General features: G+C 35.2%; 1 protein-coding gene across 1 annotated transcript; it reads right to left on the bottom strand.

Moving 5' to 3' along the window:
• Positions 1-154: 154 nt before the first annotated feature.
• On the bottom strand, positions 155-26,523 carry cald1b (caldesmon 1b). The gene is made up of 16 exons (XM_052597568.1): positions 26,429-26,523; positions 15,891-15,998; positions 9,771-9,890; positions 8,713-9,154; positions 8,543-8,587; positions 7,387-7,428; positions 7,210-7,283; positions 6,850-7,108; positions 5,764-5,895; positions 5,607-5,650; positions 5,448-5,523; positions 5,231-5,371; positions 4,999-5,121; positions 3,499-3,567; positions 2,862-2,901; positions 155-1,849 (listed from the first exon to the last, which is right to left on the bottom strand). The coding sequence occupies exons 2-16, from the start codon at positions 15,968-15,970 to the stop codon at positions 1,836-1,838; spliced, it is 1,701 nt and encodes a 566-aa protein (XP_052453528.1). The 5' UTR covers positions 15,971-15,998; positions 26,429-26,523; the 3' UTR covers positions 155-1,835.
• Positions 26,524-27,465: the final 942 nt, after the last annotated feature.

The following is a 27,465-nucleotide window of genomic DNA, read 5'->3' as shown; positions in this document are numbered from 1 at the left end:
TCAGATGCATTTCAGTTAACTTCTAAAACTAATCATTCTCTTAGACCTGCCTTGTTTTACCACCCCATGAAACCCAATCCATTCAAAGAAAGAAGCAGACAGCTTGTCTCAAATGACAATGAGTGCAGTACAGGAATCACACAGAGGCAATGTGTGCACGTATCACTACTTTACTGTGAAAGCTTGATTGACAATACAACAGTTGTACAGTCGCTGATAGTCTGAGCTGTTATGGTAGGACAAACTTGATGGATATTTTGAAAGAGTTGAGCTATTTTACTACCAAAATGATTTATAATGCTGTACCAGTAAGACTGTTAAGATGTAGCATGACTTTGAGAGTCCAAGTGCAAAGTCATAAGGCAAAAGCAGTATTAGCAAAGCATGATCAAACACCTAAACCACAACATGTTAAAAAGCATTACATCATGAGTGCAAAAGAAACAGGTCATCTGAACCTCCATGACCATGAAACTTCAGAGGGTGAATGGGAAGGTTAAAATTAAAATTGTAATTTTTTAATAATGTCATTATCAAGACTATAGATGCAGTCTAAAGAAAGATGCAGTTAAATTTAGTGTTGTTTGGCAAATATTAATGAGCAAAATCCTGCCATTACAATAGGATTCCACACAATCTGGAAGTTTGCTTAAGGCCCACACAGACTTCGCAACAGGTTTACATTGGTTGCACAAATTTACTTGGTTTGAAAGTGACTTCTGCATGAACTGTACGTTTACACTTATTGACAAAAGACAGTTTTGTTAATGTGATCGCAACTGTTTTAATGGTTACTGGTAGCTGTAATTGTTTTATAATTGTTTATTATCATTTATTTTCTGATGTTATAAAAAAGTAAATTGTTTATATAATTCAATAAAAAAATGTTTTTAGGTTAATTTTTTATCTTATAGGGTTCCGGACAGTAGGGACAAAATAATGCTAAATGCAAATAATAAAATTCAACCATATAATCATGCATAGTTATGAGAGCAAAATAAATAAGTGTATCAATGTTTAAAAGATAAGTGAAAACAGTTTCCACTTAAACACTTGCGTCCAATCAAATTCTACAGTATGTTGGTGTAAATCCACCTGTCACTTTTTAATAATGTTTGATATGTTTAACTATTAAAGGGATAGTTCACCCAAAAATGAAAATTGATTACTTGCCATCATGTTGTTCCAAACCCGTAAGTTCTTCGTTCATCTCCAGAACACAATTTAAGATATTTTTGATGAAATCCGAGAGCTTTCTGACCATGCGTAGGCAGCAACGCAACCTCCACGTTCAAGGCCCAGAAAGATAGTTAGGAAGGACATTATTAAAATAGTCCATTTAACATCAGTGGTTAATAATAAATCAATAATACTTTTTTTGTGTGCAAGGAAAACAAAAATAACGACTTAATTCAACAATTTCTTCCCTTCTGTGTCAGTCGACAATAGCACAACTCATTCATGTGCATTTCTCCCTTTGCAAATTAAATGAGCATGTGTTCTTTTTGCGCATACAGGTTCCATTAATTTGTGTTCCGAAGTCTTTACGGGTTTGGAACAACAAGACGGTAAGTAATCAATCACAGAATTTTTATTTTTGGGTGAACTAACCCTTTAATACTTGAATATGTATTATTTGGCTTGTGCATTCATGATCATTTTAATACATTTAAATGTTTTAGTTTAAAGGCTTTTCTTAAACTTACAAAATGTTTATTTTGTACTGTAAATTGTTGCTTGATCCAATATAAGATTAGTGTCCTGAAGTTGCAAAATCATGCACATTTAATGGATGCATCTTCCACTTGGGCTGATCTGAGTTCCATTGGATGTCTTTATTTTCTTGTTCCTGTAAAACATCAGGGAATACGTTGTTAATGTGCTAATGAGTTATCATAAGAGACAGTACAAGCGAGTTACATTTGCTCTACATATGTCATGTGTATAACTCGGCAGGCTTTTTCAACACTTCCCCAAATACACAAAAGCAAATACATCAGCCGTCCGCACCTGTTCCCAGTTAGAGAGTTAACACGTTGGTGCCGTGACCCAGATGAATATACTCAACTGACATGGTCAGAGGTCTCAAGTTTTGCCGCAAGTGTGATAAATACCTGGTACATTGTCATCTATGTCACTTTCAAGGACAAATTCAGCCGAAAGACCAGGAGAGGTCACCGACACTAGCTTCTTTGCTAGCTTTTTCACTAGTCCCTTTGAATTAATAGTAATAAATCATAAAAACAGATTCCTGTCATGACTCATGTCCTAGATTTGGGTGCTAAGGAGGTTAATGTGACATAATGTGATACTTTTATCCTTTCTGTAACTCTGAATATTAAACTGCTTTGCTGCGTGACATCATGCTAATCCAGTGATTCATGCCCATGCAGTGGCACAACAGAACAGCTGCGGCAGGGAATGCGACGCATCACGACACAATGCTAAATGGGAGGCGCTGGGTGAAAAAAACACATTGGAATTATGCCTGACACGCCGGCGTCCAATGCAGGAGTACAGGATCTTGGCTTTAAATATAGTGTGGCATGATATGCGAATGAGAGATTTACAATCTTGCTGGCCAGTAAGGGTCATGACTTCAGACATTTGCTGTCGCCGCTTCTTCAGTTTAAACATCTCCCACTGGCTGCTCCACCCTTTTAAGGTAGCAAAGCTACTCATTGCTATGAAAATATTTTGAAAAATATATATTTTTTTGACCAATGAATGTCAATGAGGGCGAAAGTTATTTTCTGGACCCCATTTGATTTTCATTGCATGGACAAAAGCAGTTGAACGATTCTGCAAAATATCTTTTGTGTTCCACAGAAAAAGAAAAAGAAAACACAAAGGTCACTCACCATTTGTGACAAATTCAAATTTACTCTTGGCTGCGAACACCTGAAACAAAAAAGTATTCATGATGGTCCACCCATAAACATAAACATCACTAGGGGGTAAGCAAATCATATGAAATTAGCTATGAATTAGCTACCAAATTGTCAAAATGTGAAATAGTGCCAAGAGCTTGTATTGGTATTTTGCTACTATTAAAGGGACAACTATTAATAATATTGGGAAAAAAATTATAATGAGAAACATTCTGGTAACTGAGAAAGGGACGATGGGATGCGCCATTGTACATCAAACGTTTGCCATCCAGTCATATACAGTATAAAATTAACCAGTGAAATGACACAGACCCTTCAAGATGAAAGGTCTTTTTTTGAAACAGGGCCATTGAATTTATGAGGCCTGTGATTAATCCTAGGTCTAAAGACTAGCTAGCTAATTGTAAAGTTGGTAGATGACCTAATAATTTGAGTAAAAGTGGACAATAAACCATAAAATCAACAGGTATCAAACACCACTCAAGTTTTTCCTGTTACACCTCGAGATCTGTCAGTCCTTTCTAGGTTGGTCAAAGGAAACAGTCAATAAAATAACTGAGTTAAATGGACTTAAACATCATATGACGTTTCCACCCATTCAGCTTACCTTGGCAGGTGTGGAGCCCTTTGTTTCCCATGGGCCACGAGATTTAGTGACCTCAGCTGGCTTTTGCTCCTTTCAAAACACAAAATTACACCATCCCAATTAAATTTACATACAGTTGGTTGACAGATTTTATATGAATTCTACAGAATTAAAACTGTAAACATGTACCATGGTTTCTACATGGTATTCCAAGGTACTTTAAAGAATATCAAAGTGTTTCTATGGCACATGCCCAAAAATCAATGTCACCCAATTTATTTATTAGAGATAGAACTGTAAACTTACATCTATTTTAAAAATTATCAATTCTAACTGTTATCTAACTATTAACTATGACTTTTGCCTCAGGATCCTATTTGCTGCTTATTAATGGTAAGGTAGTTTTTTTTTATTGTATATATATATATATATATATATATATATATACAGGATTTTTTTTGTATATACTTTTTAAATCTAATCCATAAATGCAATACACTGAAGAATCACTGGAGGGCCACCTTGTACCATGCAGAATATAAAAGTGTTTATCTCATTCTACTTCTACTTGTGTGAAACCACACTTCCCTGTTCATTTGAATTCTATGATAGAAAATGTAGATACATAAATAAAGACCATTATCCTTAAAGTTCTGTGGTCTGTGAGCATAAAACACATTAAAATGGATACAAGTTCAAATTAAAAGTAAATCTAATAAATAAATAACACAGTTTTTTTTATTACTGTATTCATTAAAATATTGTAGACTCTAACCACATCTATCAAAGTAGGTAAAATCTCCACAGAGAGGGTTGTCTGATGGTCATAGATTGTGCGAACAGGTCCACTGTAATCAATGTCTGATTCTTATACAGTTACTGGAGTCTCCAGTTCTCTTCCTAATGTGTTACAGTATGAGTGACTCTGATCTTGAAGGCTGGTAAAAGAAGCTTAAAATAAACATAGAGCCATGAGTGAAATATAGCTCAGGAGAGAGGGTTGGAGCTGTGCCACATCAATGCAGAGCGAGTTTCAACACTTGACCTTTCACTGATTTCTACAAAAACACTATTTCTTGTTTCATGTCAAAGCACAAATTGTTTCTAGGGCTGACAAAACACTACTCCATTTCAAATCCACTCATTTTCAGTTCACAAGATCCCTGGTATCTCACCAGCTTTCCACTTCATCAACAGATGGCGTTAAACAACCATTAAGCTCCTCTCCATGTGAAGAGCATTTCCTATTTACTGCATTTCACTAACATTGGAAAATTAGAAAATGAACCCTTGGCAAGTAACTGAAATAGGTTTCAACTTAAGAATGAAAATTACGAAAAACTAAAACTGGTATAAAAATGAAATAAAAACTATATAGACATTGTTAAAACCAATAATAATGTCAGAATCATTTAATTCAGAATATTAATAAATACTATAATATGACATAATTAATACTATAGTAGCACTGGCAGACAGACAGATAGATAGATAGTCAGATGTAGAGGAAGACAGACTCACTGTTTTAGCAGGCGGTTTTTCTGGTTCAGGAGCTGGTTTGGGTTCAGCAGGCTTGGGCTCTGGAGTCTTGGTTTTCCAGCTGTTAATGCGACCAGCCACACCTATGTTCAGACCAGCTGTTTCCTGAGAGGACAGTTAGCAGGAATTCATACTTTTGTTTGTCAGATTAATACTGCTTCATCTGCTTATTTCAGTAATCCTATACTCTCCTCTCTCGACTCTTCTCTTGTACCTTGGTGATCGGTGGGGGGCTGGCTGGACTCGGGCTGGGGTTGACCACATTCCCCTTCTCCCACATGCTCTTGATGCTCCGCAGACTTTCCGCCACAGGTACATCCACAGAAGATTTGGGTGATTTGGTCACTTCTTTGGTCTGCTGGACAACCGATAAGCGTCTCAAACGGAGATATAAATGATCGGTGGCTGCTCTAGTGTTTACAATACCTCACCTGAACAGCAGAAGTGTATTGCTCTAGTCTGTTTCCAATCTTGCAAACTAATGGAGTGTGTGACGTCTTAACCGGACTGGTGTAAATAAACAACAGTATGAACTCAGTATACGCCAGAGCCCAGTACTTGTTTGACTGTTGAGTAAACACACTTCTTACCTTTTTAGAGCAGATTTGTTGAGAAATTCAGCCTTCTCTCCAATCTGTCACAGATTAGTATTACATAAAACATATTACTATAGTACTATGTTCCAAAAACAAGGTAATCCTACAGTGCTTTTTTGTAAGAGTCAGAATAGATCATACAGCCATTAACCTTTGCGGAGGCACCCTTCGGAGCGATGAATGGTGCTTTGCTCCCTTCTTTCGACTCCTCCTTTTGTTTTTTTTTCTCGGCTGCCTCTGCTCTCCTTCGCTCAATCTCTTCCTTCATCTTCTTCCTCTCTTCCTGTTAATTTTAGTGATGAGAAGAAGACAAGGGCAACATCTCACAAATAAAGTGTTTGAGGGGCTGTTCACACAAAGTATGTTTGGTTTTCCACTGCACTACTTTGTCATTTTTATTTTATTTTTCATTAGACGGGTGTTTTTTGACCTTTGCGCGTGCAATGCACTCATTTTTTGAATGCATTTTTTTGTATTCGACTGCACTAGTTTAGTAATGTTTTTCACATTAATTTGAGTTTAAATGCATTTTTACATTCCACTACTTTTCAATTGCTTTTCGACGTAAACTTACGTTAGATGGACACCTTTGATCATTGCTTGCATTGCGCTAATTTCTCACACAACTAAAAGTATGGGCCTTAAATTAAGTTTTGGAAAACTTTTATAATGCACTACTTTTATAATGTTTTTCAACCTAAATTTGAGTTAGACATGTTTTACATTCCACTGCGTTACTTTTCAACTGCTTTTCTACGGAAACTTATGTTAGACAGACACCTTTGATCATTGCTTGCATTGCACTCGTTTTGCACACAGCTAAAAACATGGCCCTCAAATTAAAAGAAGTTTTAGATAACCTTTAAAACTTTTAGAATATACATTTCAAGACATTGCGATTTTTTTTTGTTTTACTCCATTGCCTGCATCTGAAATTAATTTTTATTTTTTTTTACATTAAAACATGTTGCGTGAACATCCCCTTAGTCTGCACAGATTTTAATTCTGGTGTTTGATGCATTCCAGTTTACATATTATTTGTACAGGATACTATGCCAGAATGAGAGTGTCCCAAATAATTTTTTTCGTTTTTAAATCTAGAATTTGTATTTGTTTTAGGCTATAGAGTCACATCAATTTGACTTAATACTGGCATATTGCATGTCTGTATACTTAAAAGTACATACTTTACTAGCACAGTACACAAATTAGCATTCGCACAACTTTCTTTTTCTACCTCCTCTTTGGCTTTCTTTTCTGCCAGCTGCTGTTTCTTCTGCTTCTCTTCCTCCTCCAGAATCTTTCTCCTTTCCTCCCTCTTCTTCTTCAGCTCCTCGAGCTCGGCCTCGGCAGTTTGCTGCTTCTGCTTCATCTTCTCCAGCACCTCGCTGTCTGTCTCATTCCGCCTGCGCTTCAGCTCTTGGAGCTTGCGTTCTGCCTCCAGCTTAGCAATAGGATCATGCTTTTCTGTGTCAGGAGAACGCAAGCCGGTGGGACTAAAATGTAAAGACAAAATGTTTTTATATTCATTTTGGCTCTCCAGAAAAATCTGGGAACACAAATAGAGTAAATTATGAAATGACAAATGAGTCTTTGCCTTAGTGTCTTCTCTGGTTTCTTGGCTTTGGCGTTGCTGTCAGCTACATCTTGTGGCTTTGTCGACACGTTCAACTTTGAAAGGAGAAACAATGAATATTATTTTATTCTCAGGTTGAGATGTCATTCTATCAGTCATAAATGTTTTGGTTCAATGTTTTGGTTTGGTTCTACTTACTTTGTCACGTAAAAAGGAAGGTTTTGGTTTTTCCTCTACAACCTAAAGAGACAAAAACAGGTCACCTTTATTTCTATTAGTGTTAGCAGTGGGTATAGCGTGGAGAACTGAGCAAACCTCATGCAAATTACACAGCAAAAAGAGCAACACAAGGCAGTCTTGACAGAAATATTGTTTTCAGAACTGCATGAATAAAGCAAGTGATAAAAGTAAGTAACGTGATCATAAATGGGTTAATCTCATGAAAACTTATCCAGGTGATATTTAAGATTATTTGGTGCATTGTGACATTCTTATTGCTGTAATAAGTAATAAAATCATCTTAAGTGTATTACAGTAAAATAATGTAAAACAAAAATAAACGGGTATAAATTAAATACAACACATCACAGGTTTCATGAGATTGACGCAAATACTGTGTCCATCCAGTCAAGCCAAAAAGCGCATTAAATGCGTGGGCTGTGCATGAAGTACATCTGTGATTTTTTATGCATCACTCAGGCTAAGAAGTGAATACCTCCTCCTTCTTTGATCTGACTTTTTCTTCTACTTTGACCTTCTTTTCTTCAGCTTCTTTCTTCCATTTAGGCTTTTCCTCAGCCTCTTTCTTTGGAGCCACAGGTTTCTCCTCAACCTTCTTTGGTGTGGATGGTTTTTCTTCAACACTCCTCTTCAGCTGTGGTTTCTCCTCTTCCTTCTTTGGGGTTTTGGCCTTCACCTCAACTTCTCTAATTGATTCTTTTGGTGTTTCTTCAACAGGTACATGGGGTTTCGCTTGCTCCTTCATAAGTTTCTCATCTTCCTTCTTCACCGGAGCTTCGTCTTGAATTTGAACCTTCACCACAACAGGTTTTTCTTCAGGTTTCTTGACCTGTTCTTCCTTTTCCTCTTCACTCTTTGGTGTAGTTGGCAGCACTATGACTTCCACCTCTATTTGGTCCTCTTTTGTTGGTTCTTTTCCTGATATTTGACTTTCATCTTCAACCTCTTTCTTTTCTAAGTCTGCACTGGCTAAATCTGCATTTGTTTGTTCTTTAATCTCTATACTAGTTTCTTCCTAAAAATATAACAAATAATTGAAAATATTTTCAGACTATGAATCAATTCAAAGGCAATTTTGCGTTAAAAGCCCAAGCAAATTCTTAGAATCTCATACCTCATTCAGTGCAGCTGCTTCTTTTGGTTTCTCCTCTGTGGAATTCTGTAACAAATGAAGTGTCAGAACAAACTAATATTGTAGAAACCACATAAAATGCATGGCTAACATACAGTATTAAACTTTCATCATATGACGCAATGACAGCAAAAAAGTGTTGAGGGAATGACCTGTTCTCTGAGGTAGGACCTCTGTGATCCATCTTCCTCTTCTGGTTCCTCAGTCTTCTCAGAAGATTCTTTGGGTTCCTCGGCTGCTGTGACTGGCACTGGGTCTTCCTTTTTTGTGATTGCCTCTTCCACTTCAACGCTGCTTTCCTCTATCTTTTCTTCCTCGTTTTTCTCTTCCCTTTCCTTCCAAGAGTTGGTTTCTGAAGACTGAACATCATTTTGGGAGGACTCTTGTTCACCATTTCTACCACTTGGCTCGTCGTCTGTGGTGGTGGTGGTTACAGTTTCATCCGTGATGGTGGGATCAAGTTCCTTCTGTCTCTCCAAAGCTTCCTTCATCCTTTTCTGTCTCCGCTCTTCTCTTTTGGCAATCCTCTCTAAGAGAGCCTGTTCATCATCCTCAGTTGGTGCAAAACTAGTGATCAAGGAGGACGTCTCTGTACTGAAAAGAACAAAATTAGCAGTATAGTCAAGAATTTATGTTTTGAAAAGATTTGGCATTTTGTTTCAGGCTTAGGTTAATTTTAGTAATTGGTTAGTTTGTTTTTATATATATTTTTTTTGTTTAAAAGGAGAGTTCATCCAAAATTGAAAATTCTGTCATTAATTATTCACCCTCATGTCGTTCCAAAACCGTAAGACATTTGTTCATCTTCTGAACACAAATTAAGATATTTTAATGAAATCCGAGAGCTTTCTGACTCTGCATAGACAGCAATGCAACTGATAGGTTCAAGGCCCAGGACATCGTTAAAATAGTCCATGTGACATCAGTGGTTAAACCGTAATTTTAGTTTGTGTTCCGAAGATGAACGAAGGCTTGCGGGTTTTGAATGACATGAGGGTGAGTAATTAATGAGAACTTTTAATTTCAGTATTTTTTTTTTTATTTAGTAAAGAGCCTTTTTGTTTGTAAATAATTTTTAAAAAATACATTGTAATTAGACAAATCTAATTTCAAGCATTTACACATAAAACTTTAGATCAAATACATTTTAAAGATGATTAATAAGACAAAATGCAAAATGCACGAGAAAACCGTTTTTGGATGGATCTACCTGTTAGTTTCCATTGTAGTGTTATTCGACTCCTCATTCTCCATATTGCGCAGGCGTTCCTGACGGGCTCGTCTCCGGCGCTCCCGGGCCGCTTCCTCATCATCATCGGGAGAGTTCATCCTGTAGACGCGGTGGGACACAGACTTTCATTCTTCAGTAAGAACGCAGACAGACAATTCTGACAGATATATGAATGCTTCTTGGCTCAGTGCTGGACTAAGAGCGTGTGGGAAACACACTTCATAAACTTTACATCATCCCGAAGACTCAATAATGATTATCCAAGCAAATGTGAACTTGGAAATGAATCTAGTCTACTAAAAATATAAACTATAAATAATTTCTTTTTAAATTCCTTATACATTTGATACATTAATGCACAAAATACTAGTCAACATTTATTTTTCAGTTATTTATATTAAAATTAATTCAATTATGAATACAACTGCAATTATAATATAAATGATTTTATATATTTATTTAAATTAAACAGCATGGTTATGCTGAGAGTGGTTGTTTATTGCGATATACAAAAGATATTCTAATAAAACAGCATGGCACAATAATGGCATTAAATGGAAATATCATTCTACTAAATGTTTTCTATAATGTATAATATAATTTAAATGTTATAACCTTGGTATAAAGATAGCAATACAATTTCAGTACTTGAGATTCATATAAACAGTTTCTTGTGTTTATTTATGCTTGGTTTGCCAGCCTGCTTAAGATAATGGTCAGACCCAAAAACCTCAAGTGTAATGAAATCTTTGAGACATGGGAGTATACAGAGAGAGATCTGGACTGCAGTCTGATGGGAAAGCTTTGTTGACATCCTAGCGTCATGGTAAATTAGCAAGATTGTAAACTTAGATGCCAAATGTACTGTTTTCCCTCAGAGTTGCCTTGTTGTTGGGCTCAGATGTTCTCAGATTCTCCGTCTTGACGTTGTAGTTGATGGAGTCCGGCCTGGCTTGAGTTTGCCATGGCATGTTGTTGTTTATAAGGCAGTGAGAGCTCTTGAAATGGCCAATTGATGGAGGATGGGTTTTATTTTTTTCCTGTTCACTTCCCTTCACAATCAGTTGCAGATGTTGTAGATGGTAGAAAGAAACCTATAACAGGGACCGCAATTCTGTTTCTCCATCCCGAGACCAACAGCGGAAATCCGAAACAATCCGTTCCTCTCGGGGAGTTCCGTACGAAAAAGGTCATCCAAAAAGACAGTCAGATGGAGTATCTGTGATTTTCCTGGAAGAAAACAGTCTGGCTTTTGTAAGAAGTGTTGCTGGATGAATACAATAGCTTTCAGACCTCCAGTGCGGCAGATGAAATGCAAGGAGAGATGGAGGGAGACAGCTCACACTCCTGACAGATACTGAAACAATATGGCTGAATCTTGGAATAAAAGCAGCAGTCAAAACATTCCATAGTCTGTGGAGTTTCCTTAACCTGCTGCGGAGAGATTCAGCACATGACAGACCAGATTCCCACTGTGCTGAAAACCAAGACTACGTTGCGTTTCTCATAAGCATTGTAAACCAGAGAGGTGCCAATGGGTTCTACAGTCTACGTAGGGTTACAATGCTATTGGGAAGCATTAGGTCGTCAAAAATACATAGCTGTGCTGGTTTCATGTATTTCATATCACTCTGGGGTCTATTTGTTTTCTTTTTTTCACGTAATGAAATAATTTCAGCTTGAATCAGTATTTATTTTCTATTTAGTGATAATGTACAGCCAGTTTGTTTATAAACTCTATTCTGTTTACTCTTTGTAATAAACTCCTTCAGGGTGATAAGAAACCCCTGCTTTGTTATTTTGTCATTATAACAGAACATCATCCATTACATATATATATATTTTTTTAGGTGAATAGATGGTTATGTATAATATACTGGAAAAAAAATCATAATTTTTTAAAGATGAATGTAAAAATAAACATTAAAATGAAAACATTAAAAACTAAATTGAAAATATTCAAATTTGTGCCATTTTATTTGTCATTTAAAATATGTCAACATTAAAAAAAAATATTTTATATATATATATATATATATATATATATATATATATATATATATATATATATATATATATATATATATATATATATATATATATATATATATATATATATATATATAAATTGCAGTAAACTTTGTGGTGAAAATATATATTACCCTCAACAAGACAATGCATGTACTTTAAGTACAATAAAGTATTTTTTACATTTTAAGTACAAAATACAAGACATTTTGTAATGCAATATGAAAGAAAACACTCATCATGTGACCTTCACCCTCTTGCATGCTCAAATACGCATCAGTTAAAGCCTAAATGATTGGTGAAGTGTTATGTCAATCAAAGAACTGATGTAATATTAAGAAATCCTTTTTGGGTGCCTGAAAGATGCATGAAGACTGAATCCACAATATAATTCACAATCTGATTAAATAAATTAGAAGGAACATGATTTCAGGACATGGGGTGGTGTTGGTGTAGTGGATAAGACACATGCCTTTGGTGTGAGAGACCCAGGTTCGAATCCACTGTGAGACACCAATGTGTCCCTGAGCAAGACACTTAACCCCTAGTTGCTCCAGAGGCGTGTGAACTCTGACATACATAGCAATTGTAAGTCGCTTTGGATAAAAGCGTCAGCTAAATGAAATGAAATTTCTTTGACAATATAGTTGATAGTTGAAAATTATATTGGACAGAATTATGATTCCATTGTTTTGAAGTGTTAATATGCTAAATCTATCGAATAAGCAAATGCATTTAGAAAATATGCTGATGCATCTGGTGAGCTGTTAAATTGAGCACAAGGGACTTTTGGGCGATGCCATGTTCACCTCCTTTGATATATACATGCGGGTTCTCTCTGTTGCTGTTTTGAACTGGAAACCATGACAGGCAGCTGGGATTTGGGGGAATTCAGATTCTTTAGCATCAATAATTTTAGACAATATTTCTTTTCCAGATATTATTCCAATAAAGTTTGTTTTCTCCACTACAAAGCCAATGGATGTGGTAGAAATGCCTTGAGGTTTCTTTCTTGAGACTCATCCATCTCAATAAAGTTTCTCTCTCGGTCATTCCAGCACATATGCACTGAAGTTTCTGAGACCAGACTGAAATATGACATTGTGTAGCAGAAGTGAAGGATTGTGAAGAAGAGAAATATATTCCCCCACACTCAGAGTTTAACATGCACACAATGGGAGAAAGTGTCAGAATACATCTTTTCTCCAGATAGAAGTTATTCAGTAAGGCATGGTGGATTTGGCTTGAGTATTTGCTGGACTTGAAAATGATTTTATTTGAAAGAAGAATGAAGCTTAAAAGTGGCTTTAATTTTTGTGTGATTTTTTTTTATTTTATTTTTTTGTAAGTCTTTCTTTTAGATGAGAAATGTTCTCTTTATATGATTTTATATCATTTTTAGAACATACTTTTCTAGGTTTTTCTTTTCTAAAAGTATTTTTTTAATCAAAAATATGAATTCATAAATATCATGAGGGGTGTGGGGAGTTGACACAACATTTTACAACCTAAACTAATCTTGCCTTGTCATAATAATCAATCAAGTTGTCTTAAAAACAAAATCTGTAAAATATTCTGATGTTTTTGAAAAAAGGTCAAATTAAGTATCATTGAAATACTATTAAAGTTTTTATTAATATTTTGCATTTTAAATTAAAAGTTTTAATTTGTATATTTTCTGTTATTTTCATGTAATTATAGTTGTAGGACTTTTGTTGAGTTTTTGTCATTTTTAGTAGTTTAAATTTTTTTAATTATATAGTTTTTATTACATTTTTATTTCAGGTTTAGTTATTTTAGTACATGAAGTTATTCTAAATCAAAATGAAAAATGTTTCTTTGGCAACTATCTGAAATAAGGTTTGTGTGTGTGTGTGTGTGTGTGTGTATATATATATATATATACACACACACTCACACACACACAATATAAATAATATATATATATTTTTTGTTGTTGTTGTTGTTGATATAATTAAAAATTAAATTTTATGACTGCTGTATCACTAAATATATATAACATTTGGACTGGATCTGGACAAAATAAATACTAAGAAATTAATATCATGCTCATCAAGAAGAAGTGGCAGAATTTCTTAGGAAAGTTTATTTGATATATTTTTAATAAATTAATAGAAAGTGTTATTCTTCTTTTCTGAAGTTTCATCACAAAGACTATTGTATAAAACTACACATATCCCTGAGGATAAACACTGTAATCTTCTGTATGACTCTAAATATTGCAAAACAGAAATCCATGGAAAGTGTGAGGGTGATAGTGTGTTATCATTAAAGTATCTAACCACCAAAAAAACTGGAATGATGCAGATCTAACATTCGTAGCTTTTCCAAGTACACTATACCGTCCATTAACAGCATCTCCACCTCCCACAAATACACAAACAATACAAAACTGATCATGTGCATTGCAGCCTATGTGAAGATGATCACATGTGCTGCCGACAGTCACCATTATGTGCATTCATCTGTTCTCATCCCCTCACAAAGAGCAGTAAAGCATCTGTCATCTCCAGTAGTCCACATCTGCGGATCAGTCCTTAAATGGAGCGCTGGACAGTGGGAGAAACTGCAGCTCTCGGTCGTCGAGTGGGCCAAGTCATCCTGAACTATAAACACTCTGAACAAACCTGACCTGCCAAACCTACACTCAACACTACCCATGCTAATACACAGCTTTTATGCATTTCAAGAATTAATATGAAAAGCCTTTTACCATCACCTTTTTAAATGCCCATATTTTTCATATTACACAAGAATGTTAATGTCCGCTGCTGGGTAGCACTTCAAGCAGTTCTTGAAATAAAGACGGATTTCCACAGAAGGCTTCCATCAAAACAGAAACATATGAATAAATCTAATCTGGTTTAAACAAACCCAGTGTAAACACGGAGTAATTGACATTTACTGTTTACAAAAGACCAATAATGCAATGGCATGCTATTTCTCTGTTCTTTATAATGACACTAAGCATTTTTAGTAACCTTTAGTTAGCTCCATTGGGTCCACATACTACATTTGACAAATTATATTATATAATAATATTTTTTTCCATAAAATTGAGCCTGAATTGTATTTTCCATTATTCTTCTCATTTGAAATTTACTATAACAATTTTTTATTGATATCCGCATAATTTAGACATTATTTAAAAATAGTTTATAATTTAAATGATACATGTTTTAATTACAGTATTATAATAAAAAGATAATAATAATAATAATAATTTTGCATTAAAATAATGATAATTACAGAAAAATATGTTTCTTTTTCTTAAATATAATTATTTTTTCTTTAAATTGAGGTTTTACAGCAGTGTGATTGTAGTTGACTAAAACTAAAATGGAAACAAAAATTAAAACTATTATAAAACATTGATTTAAGAATAATTTACTTTAAAATAAACATTTATTGAAATAAAATAAAAATTTTACCTAAACAACTTTTTTTTTGTTTAATTAACTTTATATATAAAAAATAACTAAAACTGAAATAGACAATTATTTAAATAAAAAAAAATGAAAAACAGAACATATAAAAACTATTAATTAACATCAAAAGAGTATTTAATTGATTCTAAAATAACACCCTATTGCACTGAGATTTCAAGGTTGGAAAATTAAACTAAATTAAACCTAAATTATGCAAATCCCATTTTCCAGTCTAACTATTCCTTGTCTGAAAGAAACTTAAATATGCATCCAATGTGCATCTGTCTAAAATCAGATATTCTCTGGATTTACTCTACAAACCCGTCAACTGTAACAAAGGACTGTAAATGTAGGAAGACATTTACGAGCATGTCAACCTTTATAAGGAATAGAGAGGCGAGCAGAGGCACGGTTGTTTGGATGGCGCAGACACAGGCCTCTCCACCTTGGCCAGACTATTACAGACAGCACGCTGGTGGCTTAAAATAGTATTAAACTCATCATCGGGATGACAGTGATCTGAAAGTTACTGCATCATCTAAAATGATGAATCCCATTAGATAATGGAAGCAATTGAGAAAAAAAAAAAAAAAAAATGTGTAAATTGATGTTTGTGACTTACTTCTCTGCCTCCCACTGCATCTCTTCTCGCTTTTGTCTCCGTAACTCTCTGCGATGCTCAAAGTCAATGTCCTCATCCATGATTCACACAGAGCTCTTGGGGTGCAAGCTGAGAGACAGAAAGACAGTCAGACAGTGTGCGATTTATAAAGATTTGAACTGTCCTGAACACTTTAATTCAAATTCAAGATGTTCCCGGTCAGCTGTGTGGCTTATAACTTACCAAGACCACAACATTCCAGATTCTTGATCCATTTCCCTGGAACAACTACCAGGAAAGGCAAACTATGCCACACATTTAACTTCACAGCTGATCTTCTTTATTCATGGACATTTTATTTTATGTTTCAATATTTTCCTTAACTCTCGGCTCTTGCCATAGGCCAACAATCTTTGTATAATTTTAAGAATTTATATAATGTGTAAGCTATTTTCATATGTATCGTTTAAATTTTCCATCTTGCATTTCCTGGTCTTCTGTCATGTTTGAGAGAATATCATACAAATAAGTCATGTTTTTGTGTGTTCTGATTGTATGCCCAACACCAAACAGAGTTAAGGAAGTGGCAAATTTCATTTAACCAGAGCGTGTTTGCTTACATTCTCTAAAATGAAGAATAATGAATGCTAGAAGGGTAGATGATGTCAAAAAAACAGGGTTTCCTGAACAACAATCCGCCAAGACCCAAGTGCATTAACCAGTATAAAGGCAAAAATCATCTAATTCCTGGAATTAAATATATCATAACCGGATAATTTTGTTTCATCACTAATACAAAAAAAAATTATGGTTTCCCCAAATACACTGCTCATCTCTCATTGGTCAGAATCTTATGAAGCCATTGGTTGAACCAGTGTTGCTATGACGAAAACGCCACAGTGTTTTAGGCGGGAATCATTAACCGACACATTGGCCATTCTTACTTTACTTTATTACTCTGTAATAATGAACTGAGATGAAAGAAAGTAGTTTAAAATATTTAACAGAACATAGCAAAGAATGTGTCCCTGGAATATTGTATTGACAGTATTGATGCCGTCAGTTATGTGCTACATCATCATCATCTGTGGAGGTACGACGAATCCGTGACGAAGGGGTAATGATGACCTAACGTTACCGCTTTTCCTGAAAAAACGCCTGGCTTTGTGATTTTGGAAAAATGTCTGTCAAGCTGTTGGTCACCTTAAGCAGCCATTTGTCGGCCGAGCAGACGTCCTCATAAAGGTTTGTTTATTTGTGGCCATTTGGTTCTGTCTTGCCACTCGAGTGCTTCTTATTTAATAAAACCTTTTAGGAATGCTATTTAGTGTTCAAACTGCGACTAAAATGGTCACGAATGGGACAAAAGTTAAAATTGCGCGACACTTTTGTGACGTGTGAGTGTCCTCTTGCGCTTTCATTGGATTTCATAACGCTAAAGTGCACTGCAATGTTTTCCGTTTGAACGCGACAACGATCGATTTTTTGAAACGCGGTTTGAATCGTTAAACTTAAAGCGAAACATTTACGAAACAAGCCAAACAATGTTTTTAGTTTTTGCCTTGAATGTTTTCTGTAGTACAACACTTAAGTTAAGTGTAGTGACACTTGAAAAATAAAATGAAGAAATACATTTTAACTTATAATTTAAAAAGTGGAAATATATCAGATTTGAAATTAACACATTAAAAGCCATGTTTATAAACGTTTGTAATTCATGTTGGTAAAATAAAATAATGAATGAAATCATTAAAATGTGAATTTTTTTGTAAGATTTGCAAGTTTATTTTCTTTGTCGTATGGTCAAATAATTTTCTTTAGCTCACCCAAAAATGAAAATGTCATCATTTACTTGCCCTCAGTTGTTATATTTTTTCTATACAATGGCAGTCAGTGGATAGAAGAAAGAAAGAAAGAAAGAAATGGGAATAACTTAAGAGTAAGTAAATGATTACAGAATGTTTTATTTTTAGTTGAACTTTACCTTCAAAAAGTGTCTTTGGACAGTTCAAAGTCGATTTAAGATGGACTGTAATTGGAGAGTATATAGCCTACGGTTTTAAATATGTCCATTTATTTTTAAATTAGCCTAAATAATATTTGTTAATTAATTTTGTTATTATTTTGTTGAACCACATTTTATAACATTGAGTAAAATGTATAACTTCTTGCTTGATTTTATTTTTAAGCATCAGTCTGCAACGTGGGGTTTGTTGCTAAGTTCATGCCAAGTCAAGTCTCTGTTTGGGGAATGTTTGTATTTTGGATTACTTTTGGAATAAATCTGCACTTGGCTTCTCAAACTCGCCTTCAGTGGACTGCTTGTTACACAGTCCTAGTCCTCCACAGCACTGAAGCCTTTGAATTCTAATACACCAGTGTTCTGAGAGCACTTTAACATCTGTGACAGAGAACTTGGTTGGATAATTCTGGTAAGGATTTTATAGTCCGTCTCTCTGCAAGACACCAGCCTCTATTTTATATTATAATACCTTTGCATCGATATGGGAACAATTAGGTTGGTTGTGTCACAAAGCCTGTTCTGTGTTCTCCTCTCCACATCACATGTGTGGAGCGCTGGGCCAGACAGAAAGCACCCAGCAGGCTAGAGGTGAGTGGACTCGTTGGACGGCTGCTTCCACTGGAGCTGCAGGCCTGTTTGGTTTGGCTCTCCTCCAGAGGCAGAGGAACAAGGCTCTTGCACCAGTCTAAAGAGTCTCCATATGTGCATAAACTGAAAAAGTCCTGTAATGGTGACCTCATGTGAGGGCTTTCTGGGTGACAGACGCATAAGGCTTTCCTGGACCCTTTTAACCCCTGCCTACAACCTGTCACATCTGTCAGCAGAAGGCTGATGTGCTTTGACCACTGGGTTAATGTATTGCAACCGCACATAAGACAATATGTATGCAATTTCCTACATTTGCATTAGGTTTGATGTGAGAAAGTGTTGGTGACCCCGGTGGAAAACCAGCGAATTGATCAGATTTCAGTGGAGCACTTTTCACTGCATTCATCAAATCAGTTTTTAACACTTTTGTCAGTTTTACAAATGGAATTTGGAAGATTGCCTGCACTTGTTTTTTATTGGAACCGGTGGATAAGCATCTGTTTTACTAACCGTGGTAGAACAGGCATTTAGTTAAAAATTAAATGGTCAAAATGTTATGCATGAGTTAAGTCCATAATATTTGATATAAAAAAAATCTTTCATTAAATGCTGTCTGAAGACAATTGTAATAGTTATTGTTCTAACTGAATACGAGAATTTAACCATTTATACAAAACCATTGAATTCTATTTATATTTAACTATTGAAATGGTTTAAAATTTTAAATTAACTTTGTTTTACATTCTTAAAACTTCTTTATTTAGACTCTTTTTTTCAGTTTTAATGATGAAATTTCAGATTTTCATTATGGTCGGAAAGTTTTAAACCCCATTGCATGTGTCTGTAGCACTCTAGCAGAATAATATATTTCTGTAATATATTTAGGACAAAACAGGAGGACTTGATGAAAGAAATCAACAACTTCAGGAACAAATGAAGATGTTAAAGAATGCAGGAACTTCCTCAATGCAAAATAGCTGTTAAAATAGAGGCTAATAAAACGTGATCTGAAGAATTCAAAGGTATTTTCTTTTTCTGTTCCCATTTCTTTTGCTCATTACAGAACGCTTTTGGGTACAGCAGGCATGTTATACAATTCCCAGACTCCCTTTCGCTGGCCAGTCTTCCTACCACGAGTTATCGTCGAGTCCACAAATCATTTCCACATGACGGAGACAGAGAACATATTCTAATTTATACATCTGTGACTGATTCCAGGTCCTGGACAATTTGCCCGTTTCATGGTATTCATTTTTTACGCAGAGAGCTTGAATGCACCAGACTCCACTAGTATGACCAACATAATGCTTTTGCACTAAAGAACACAGATGGAAAAAAAGCTTGAAATGAAATGAATCTCATTCGAACTTTTACAGTACAGACTGACAGATCATGTCCAAATCTGTTTATATGGCGTATATTAAGCCTGTAATGGAATGTCTGTGTGCCAGGAAGCCTTTGCTACCACCCAGGTAAGACTGGGTGAAGTCGTTTACAATGACATATAACGAGCTGTCTAGTGGCTTTTCAATAAAGCTTTATTATGTGCGGACAGGACAAACGTGTGGAGCCAGAATACACATCAGGGCGGATCTACGTCCAAGCCAAAACCAGCGAGAGCTGTGCAAGATGCTGAAACGATTTTCTAGCCACTGATAAAGTACCTGCTTTCCATTTGATTTATTCACTTATTCAGACCTTTAGACACAGTGCATTAGAAAGGAGTATTACGTTAGGAAGCGGTGCTATAGTTTTATCTCTCTTGCATCACTCTGTGGTCTCTTTCTCGGGATATAATGAAATAATTTCAAGTTTAACATTTTATGGTCATTATTTTATTAATTTGCCCACAGTCACAAGATATGACAACTTAAAGGGTTAGTTCACGCTAAAGTTCTGTCATTAATTTCACCATCGTGGCGTTCCAAAACCGTGAGACCTTCATTCATCTGAACACAAAAAGGATATTTTTTGATGAAATCCGAGAGCTTTCTGACTCTGCATAGACCACAATGCAACTGACACATTCGAGGCCCAGAAAGATAGTTAGGACATCATTAAAATAGTCCATGTGACATCAGTGGTTCACCCATAATTTTATGAAGCTACGAGAATACTTTTTCGTATAAGAAAACAAAAATAACTTTATTTCTTCTACAATTTCTTCTCTTCTGTGTCAGTCTGTGACACACATTCATCAAAATTAATTTAGAGTTTAATAAAAAATATCTTAATTTGTGTTCAGAAGATGAATTAATGTCTTGTGGGTTTGGAACGACATGAGGGTGAGGAATCAATGACAGAATTTTGACAGAAGTTTCAGAATTTGGGGTGAACTATCCATTTAACAAAAATACTTGTTGCTGGTCAAAAATGTTATTGTTATGCTATATTATTACAAAATATGGATTGTTTTCTTTCCACTAGAACAGGTTTTGTATTTCATTTTGAAACTGATAAGCCTTATTGATCTGAAATTATGCAACAAATTTTTTGATAAGATTGCCAAAATTGTCAAAATAATGCTTTAAAACAACAACAACAAGAAAACATAAAATAGCATAATGAGAGATCTACAGGCAATTAAAAAAAATGTTGTTTTTGACCAGGAACACAAAATGTGGTGAATTGTTCTGCAAAACTTAATTTCTAAGAAGCCATGTAAAGTAGAATACTGTAGAGTACTGTAGACATTGTTCTTTCTTTTTTTTTCACATACCCCCAAAAATATATAAATGTCGCTATATTTGTATAAAGACATACTGACACTAAATAAAAATAAAATAAAATGATTTAATATTCTGTGGATTTTTTTTTTCAATTAAGCTGAAATGTATTTATTTATCTTTATTTATTTTATTATTTTATTTTATTTTATTTTGGTTAACATGATTTTAAATCTGGAGTCATTTCCCACTCCCTCCACTCACTCTTCCATGCTAAAAAACTCACTGAAGTTAAACAATAAACAAGAACAAAGATCTTTTGCTGCTCTACAGCTTATTTGGACATCTTCTGGATTTATGAGGACAAGATGAATGATTTAACATATGGCATGTCATTTTAATCATCAAAATCATCAAAGACCGAGGCAGTGACATGTTGGGTTTTTCCTCAACCCATCTTTTTGATGTACAATTAGCGTTAGTGCTGGCAATTACACCAAAACCTCAAATCACATAAAGAACAACATGCCCTCAGCAGTAGAAGCAGCTCTACATGGGCAGTGAATAAAGTCCTCTCCTGTCCCCATACTCCCCTGCTCAATCTCTAGATTCACAGACAGGGGTTTCCCAACCAGAGATGCACTGAATCAATGGCTCGTAAAAGTCAGACCCGATAAATATGTGCCATGACGTGTGTAACAGGACAGAGTTGCTGCTCACTGGTGAGGCCTTGCATAACCAAACATGGATAAAGATGCTCACCCTGTGAAACTAACACAGGCTTCAGTTTAGACTGCAAGACTCAGATCTCTAAACAAGTACTGTATATTACTGGGCTTTCAACAGTTGCAGCAATGCACGATTACTAATATTATAGAGTAAGTTATGAAATGCATGATGCATCATGGTTTTAAATTAACATAAAGTAACAAAAACACTAGGATAAGAATGCATCAGTGATTAGTCATGACTCTTGATGTCTTAAATAGGCCACATGCAGTAGTTTTGCCCTCTGTCACCCTTCAGTCTCTGTGTAATGCCTCTCATTTCTGTACACCAGCTGTGAAGCATTGAGAATTTGGGGAAATGGGATTATTTAGTGCAGCCCTGCAGGCATTGGAGCACAAACTGTTCTGAGAGTCTTAAACTGTGGAGTCTTGATCATCTAAATGAGTCATTTTCTCTTTCTTGCGCTGACCTGCCCATTTCCTCCTGAATTAAGGGTAGCTGCACCTGTGCCCCTTACAGAACAGAAAACCTTCTGTTCCAGAACAACCGCATCATATGTCTTTGTCTAATTCTATGCCTTTTAGCCACTACAAAAAGTCACACATTTAGTAGATTTCATATATTTTTTTATAATTACAGGATATAGACACACTTTTAAAAAGTTCACATTTTAAAGTCCCCATGAAATCCAAAGGGAAGTTTTATGGCTTTTAGTATGAATATGTTATATATAAGCTAGTATGCTCTAAAATAATGACAAAATTCACAATTATAAGATATAAGCATTCAAAACGAACAAAGCTTCTGCTAATATGGATCTATGCTTTCCATCACCCTGCACTTCAGCTTCTCATCAAACTTTCTGTCCAATCAAATGCTCTCTAGAATTCGAAGCATCCCTCCCCTTAACAGGATAAATGTAAAAACAGGGTCCCCCCCCTCTCTTGCAATTTTTACCATAATTCTGTGCAAGCAGAAGCACCAGCTCCCTATTAAAACACTTTGTCGTGCACATACTTTTGACATATGGTGAAGAAGGTGAAGTAAACTGTGAATTACTGCATTACTATACATTCTTTTGAAATACTACAGGGATTTGGTCTCTTTAAACCCTCACCAGCATTCAAAGAGGAAACATTTGCAGACTTGTGTCTATTTAATGCATTCCAGCAGAGCCCTTCAAGCAGTGTGAGTCAAATAAAACTGGTTTGGATTATAATCAGATCTCTGCTTCCTGCATATGACCACAAACGATCGTTTCCAATATCGGTGGCCAACTGTGACCAAGAATAGCGATGCAATGATATGTATTCCATCTCTTTATTTAGCAAAACAAACCAAAAAGGTAAGAATGATCCCACTTTTAGCTATGTCAGACATTTTCCAAGCAAAAAATGTTTCCTTAGAGTTTACAAATTGGTTCGAAAGTGTGAAGGAGGTGGACTACAGGACAAAAAGATGCTCGAAAAGGAACCTTAACTGCAGTTAAACACATTCCAAATGTCCAGGGCAGCAAGACATTGATCATGGCCAGACAGATCCACATGTATCAGGAAGGAGATGCTCTCATGCCTAGTGGCTTATACCATGTAAGGAAAAGGCAAGTCTTGGCATGCACACGCTTCAGCGCCGAAGCTTTTCCACAGCTAGACGCCTGGATAACGTATGATAAACAGTATGTTGTGATGGAACACGTTCAAGGAATAAACCTCAAAACGGAATTTGGGATTCTGGCCTCGCAGCTGCAAACTTCCCTGTACGTTTTTGATGGACTGAACCCAAAGATGGTTCAGTTTCGTCTTAGTGACCTCACGCCTTGGGAATGCTACATGTGCCAGTTGTCCATCATCTTTGGTTAAGTGGTACCCCAGCTCCAATATATATAATTCCATCCCAAAAAAAAATGAATGCTGCATAATTCAAGGCAGCACTATGGAAATTCGGTCTTCAAATTACCTGCTTTTCGACATCTGGCAGCAGTGAATGCATTAAATGAGCTGCCTAAAAGATTGTGTTTTGTTATATATTTAACTAAACGAATGGTGCTAAAGGTCCACATTTTCTATCCAGCACAATTGAAATAACTGTAGATTACTTTAAGGACATAGTCTGGTTCATATCCAATTCGCTCAGAACCGATGTCAGGATTAAGCCAGTTTAGAAATGTAATGAGATTGTGATTTTTAAATGTCTTTATATTAGTTTTGAATATCCAAACTGGAATTCTCGCCAACCAAAGCGCCAGTTCAAATAACATAGTGTCTTTTTATGTTGTTGTATGATTCCTTTGAGCAAAACGAACATACAGTACCTGATCCTTGACGGGCCCCTGCTTACCCAGCATCCCTCCCTCTCTGACTTCCCCATGAGTCTGGGCACTAAGGGCCAGCAGCATTCCCAAGCCTGATCCCATCCCACTCCGGAAGCACAGGGCAGTACTCCTAACATCCTGCCCGCAGCCTGTGCCAAGGCCCTGTTATCACTGTGTGCTGAATTGCCTCCAGATTCTGTTCAGCTGCACAAAACACACCCAGCACTCGCTGCTGCGGTACATTCCACACACTGCTTCATCTGTCACCAGATCTGCACTCTGGGACTAAATAATGAGACCTTATTTGAATAAAAAAAAAAAAAAAAAATGTTACGTAATGTGATGATTAATGCTTTTGCAGTTTTTTTTTTATCAAAATGTATATTAATCTGTGTAATGTATAATAATAATAATAATAATAATAATAAAAATCTATATTTTGGTCTAAAATCTATAATAATAATAATAATAATAATAATAATAATGATAAGCAAATTAAATACTTATGAGAAATACTTTTTGGCTAAATTTGTTAATCATAAATAATGTGTATGTGTGTGTGTGTGTGTGTGTGTGTGTGTGTGTGTATATATATATATATATATATATATATATATATATATATATATATATATATATACACACATAGTACAGACCAAAAGTTTGGACACACAAAGAGTTTTCTTTATTTTCATGACTATGGTCTATGGCATCAAGGGCTATTTGACCAAGAAGGAGAGTGATGGGGTGCTGCACCAGATGACCTGGCCTCCACAGTCACCGGACCTGAACCCAATGGAGATGGTTTAGGGGTGAGCTGGACCGCAGACAGAAGGCAAAAGGGCCAACAAGTGCTAAGCATCTCTCGGGGAACTCCTTCAAGACTGTTGGAAGACCATTTCAGGTGACTACCTCTTGAAGCTCATCAAGAGAATGCCAAGAGTGTGCAAAGCAGTAATCAAAGCAAAATGTGGCTACTTTGAAGAACCTACAATATGACATATTTTCAGTTGTTTCACACTTTTTTGTTATGTATATAATTCCATATATAATTTCACATGTGTTATATATAGTTTTGATGCCTTCAGTGTGAATCTACAATTTTCATAGTCATGAAAATAAAGAATGAGAAGGTGTGTCCAAACTTTTGGTCTGTACTGTATATATATATATATAGAGAGAGAGAGAGAGAGAGAGAGAGAGAGAAAATATTTATAAATATTTATTATGAAGGCTTTTTGCTATCTTTATTAAATAATTATGATATATTTTTATATATAAAACCATTAATATTATTATGATGGCTTACTATTATCATTATTTCTATAAAACAATGATATTATTATTCATAATATTAATATATATATATATATATATATATATATATATATATATATATATATATATATATATATATATGTTTTTTTATGAAATATATTTTACTATTTTTAGATAAAAAAAAATCTCAACCTTTATTACCAATAACTTGTATTACTATTATTATTGAGAGTAGTAGTAACATAATTAAAACAATATAGTCAATTGTTTTTTTGTTTTGTTTTTTGTTTTTAGGTATAAAGGTTTGCTCATTGGCAAGTTTAGTTGTGACAACTTACCCCATATACAGCGTGACGTCATGCCTCGCTATTGGCAAAAGTGTGAAAAGTTTCCATTCCTCTGGGATTTACGGTGCATGGAAATGTTCAATCGCCTTATTCCAAGACTTTAATGTCTAAACTATACCGCAAACTAGTTCTGGAATATTCACTGTATGTTGTAAAAATGTGACATCTATCCCCCGCCTCTCTCTCTCTCTCTCTCTCTCTCTCTCTCTCTCTCTCTCTATTTAGAAGTAGTGATGCAGGTGTAATGCTGGCCGTTACACGCGCACAGAAACTCGCTGTAAAGATCCAAAGACTGCATGAGCTCATTCTGAACACAACTAGTAGTTAGTGAATTTGTGGGAAACCCTCCAATTAACTTGGACCGTAATTTAAAAGCAAAAGAAGTATACAGATGTTCTTGACAAGAGAGTAAGTGGCAGCATCTTCAACATGCAATTCATTTGTCCACCGCAAGAGTCATGCGCTGCCAGCAAATTTAATTTCAGTAAATGATGTTGCCATCAGCAGCATGTCTTTATACGATGAATTTGTGAACAAGAATAATTTTAAATAAAAGCATGACTATTTCAGTTAAGAAAGCTTTTCAATGGTTAATTAGAAGGACTTGTAACCCTTACCTGTAAGGATCTGGAGCGGGTTTCTGCGCTGTCCAATTGAAAGTTCTGAAGTGTGCTCGTGCTGCTGAAAGGACAATGCAGGAGTGACACGAGCCCTGCCTCTACATTTATAAAACATGCAGCGGTTCAGACTCCGCCTCTGCTGAGCTCCATCACTTCAGAGCATTCGGCATCAGTCTTCCAGCGCTTCCTCCTTCCATGAGAAGCCTAATAGATCAATGTCATATACAGAACAGCTTCGCAGCTTAGTTAAAAATAACATTGTATAAACCAAGTTTTTAAAATCAAAATTACTCTCCCCCTTATAAGTAGGCTACAAAGAAAACAAGATAGTTTGCTAGTCTCTACAACTGCTTTACACTGATTTAAGTTTGTTTTGTTGAAGGCTATTTTGGGTCAGTGTTAACTTGCTTTCCTTTGTTTCTTTTGTCTTGGGGCAGGAATTATTTTGTTTGTTTTGTTTCAATGCAATTTTTTTTGTTCTGGGTCAGTGTAAGCTAATTGTTTTGTTTTTTTGTTTGGGTCACAGTAATTATTTGTTTGATCAGTTTTTGCTTGTTTTGATTTGCTTTGTTTTTGGGTCAGTCTAACTGTTTTGTTTTGGGTCAGTGCAATTGCTTTGTTGTTTTTCCAGCTCCATGCCGCGCTTATTGTACAAAATATAAAAATAAAATACTTTTGTTATTTTTGTTAAATGAACTGCAACAAATTGTCTGCTTCTAAGTTTATTTTTTAAATACTTTTTTCACATGTGAATTTCAATTTTTTTTATGTGTCTGCACCGGTCTTGACATTCGAATTATATAAAAATAATATAATTAAAATTGTATTGTAATAAAATCACAAAATTTTATAATAACTTACATTTGGAATCTTCTTCGAGAAACTTTTTTTTAATTGCAATGAAGCTTCCATTAGTTAATATTAACAATAATTGTAGTAACTTTGATATTTTGGTTTGAAATATGGTATTTTGCAGCTCTGTAAACGTGCTTGCTTGTTATTGTGTACATACTTAAGTTTGTACAGAACATGGA

The sequence above is a fragment of the Carassius gibelio genome, chromosome B25 (assembly GCF_023724105.1).
Source record: "Carassius gibelio isolate Cgi1373 ecotype wild population from Czech Republic chromosome B25, carGib1.2-hapl.c, whole genome shotgun sequence".
NCBI classification, from domain to species: Eukaryota; Metazoa; Chordata; class Actinopteri; order Cypriniformes; family Cyprinidae; genus Carassius; species Carassius gibelio.
The sequence above is the reverse complement of the archived record's forward strand: the minus strand, read 5'-3'. Positions and strand labels throughout refer to the sequence as shown.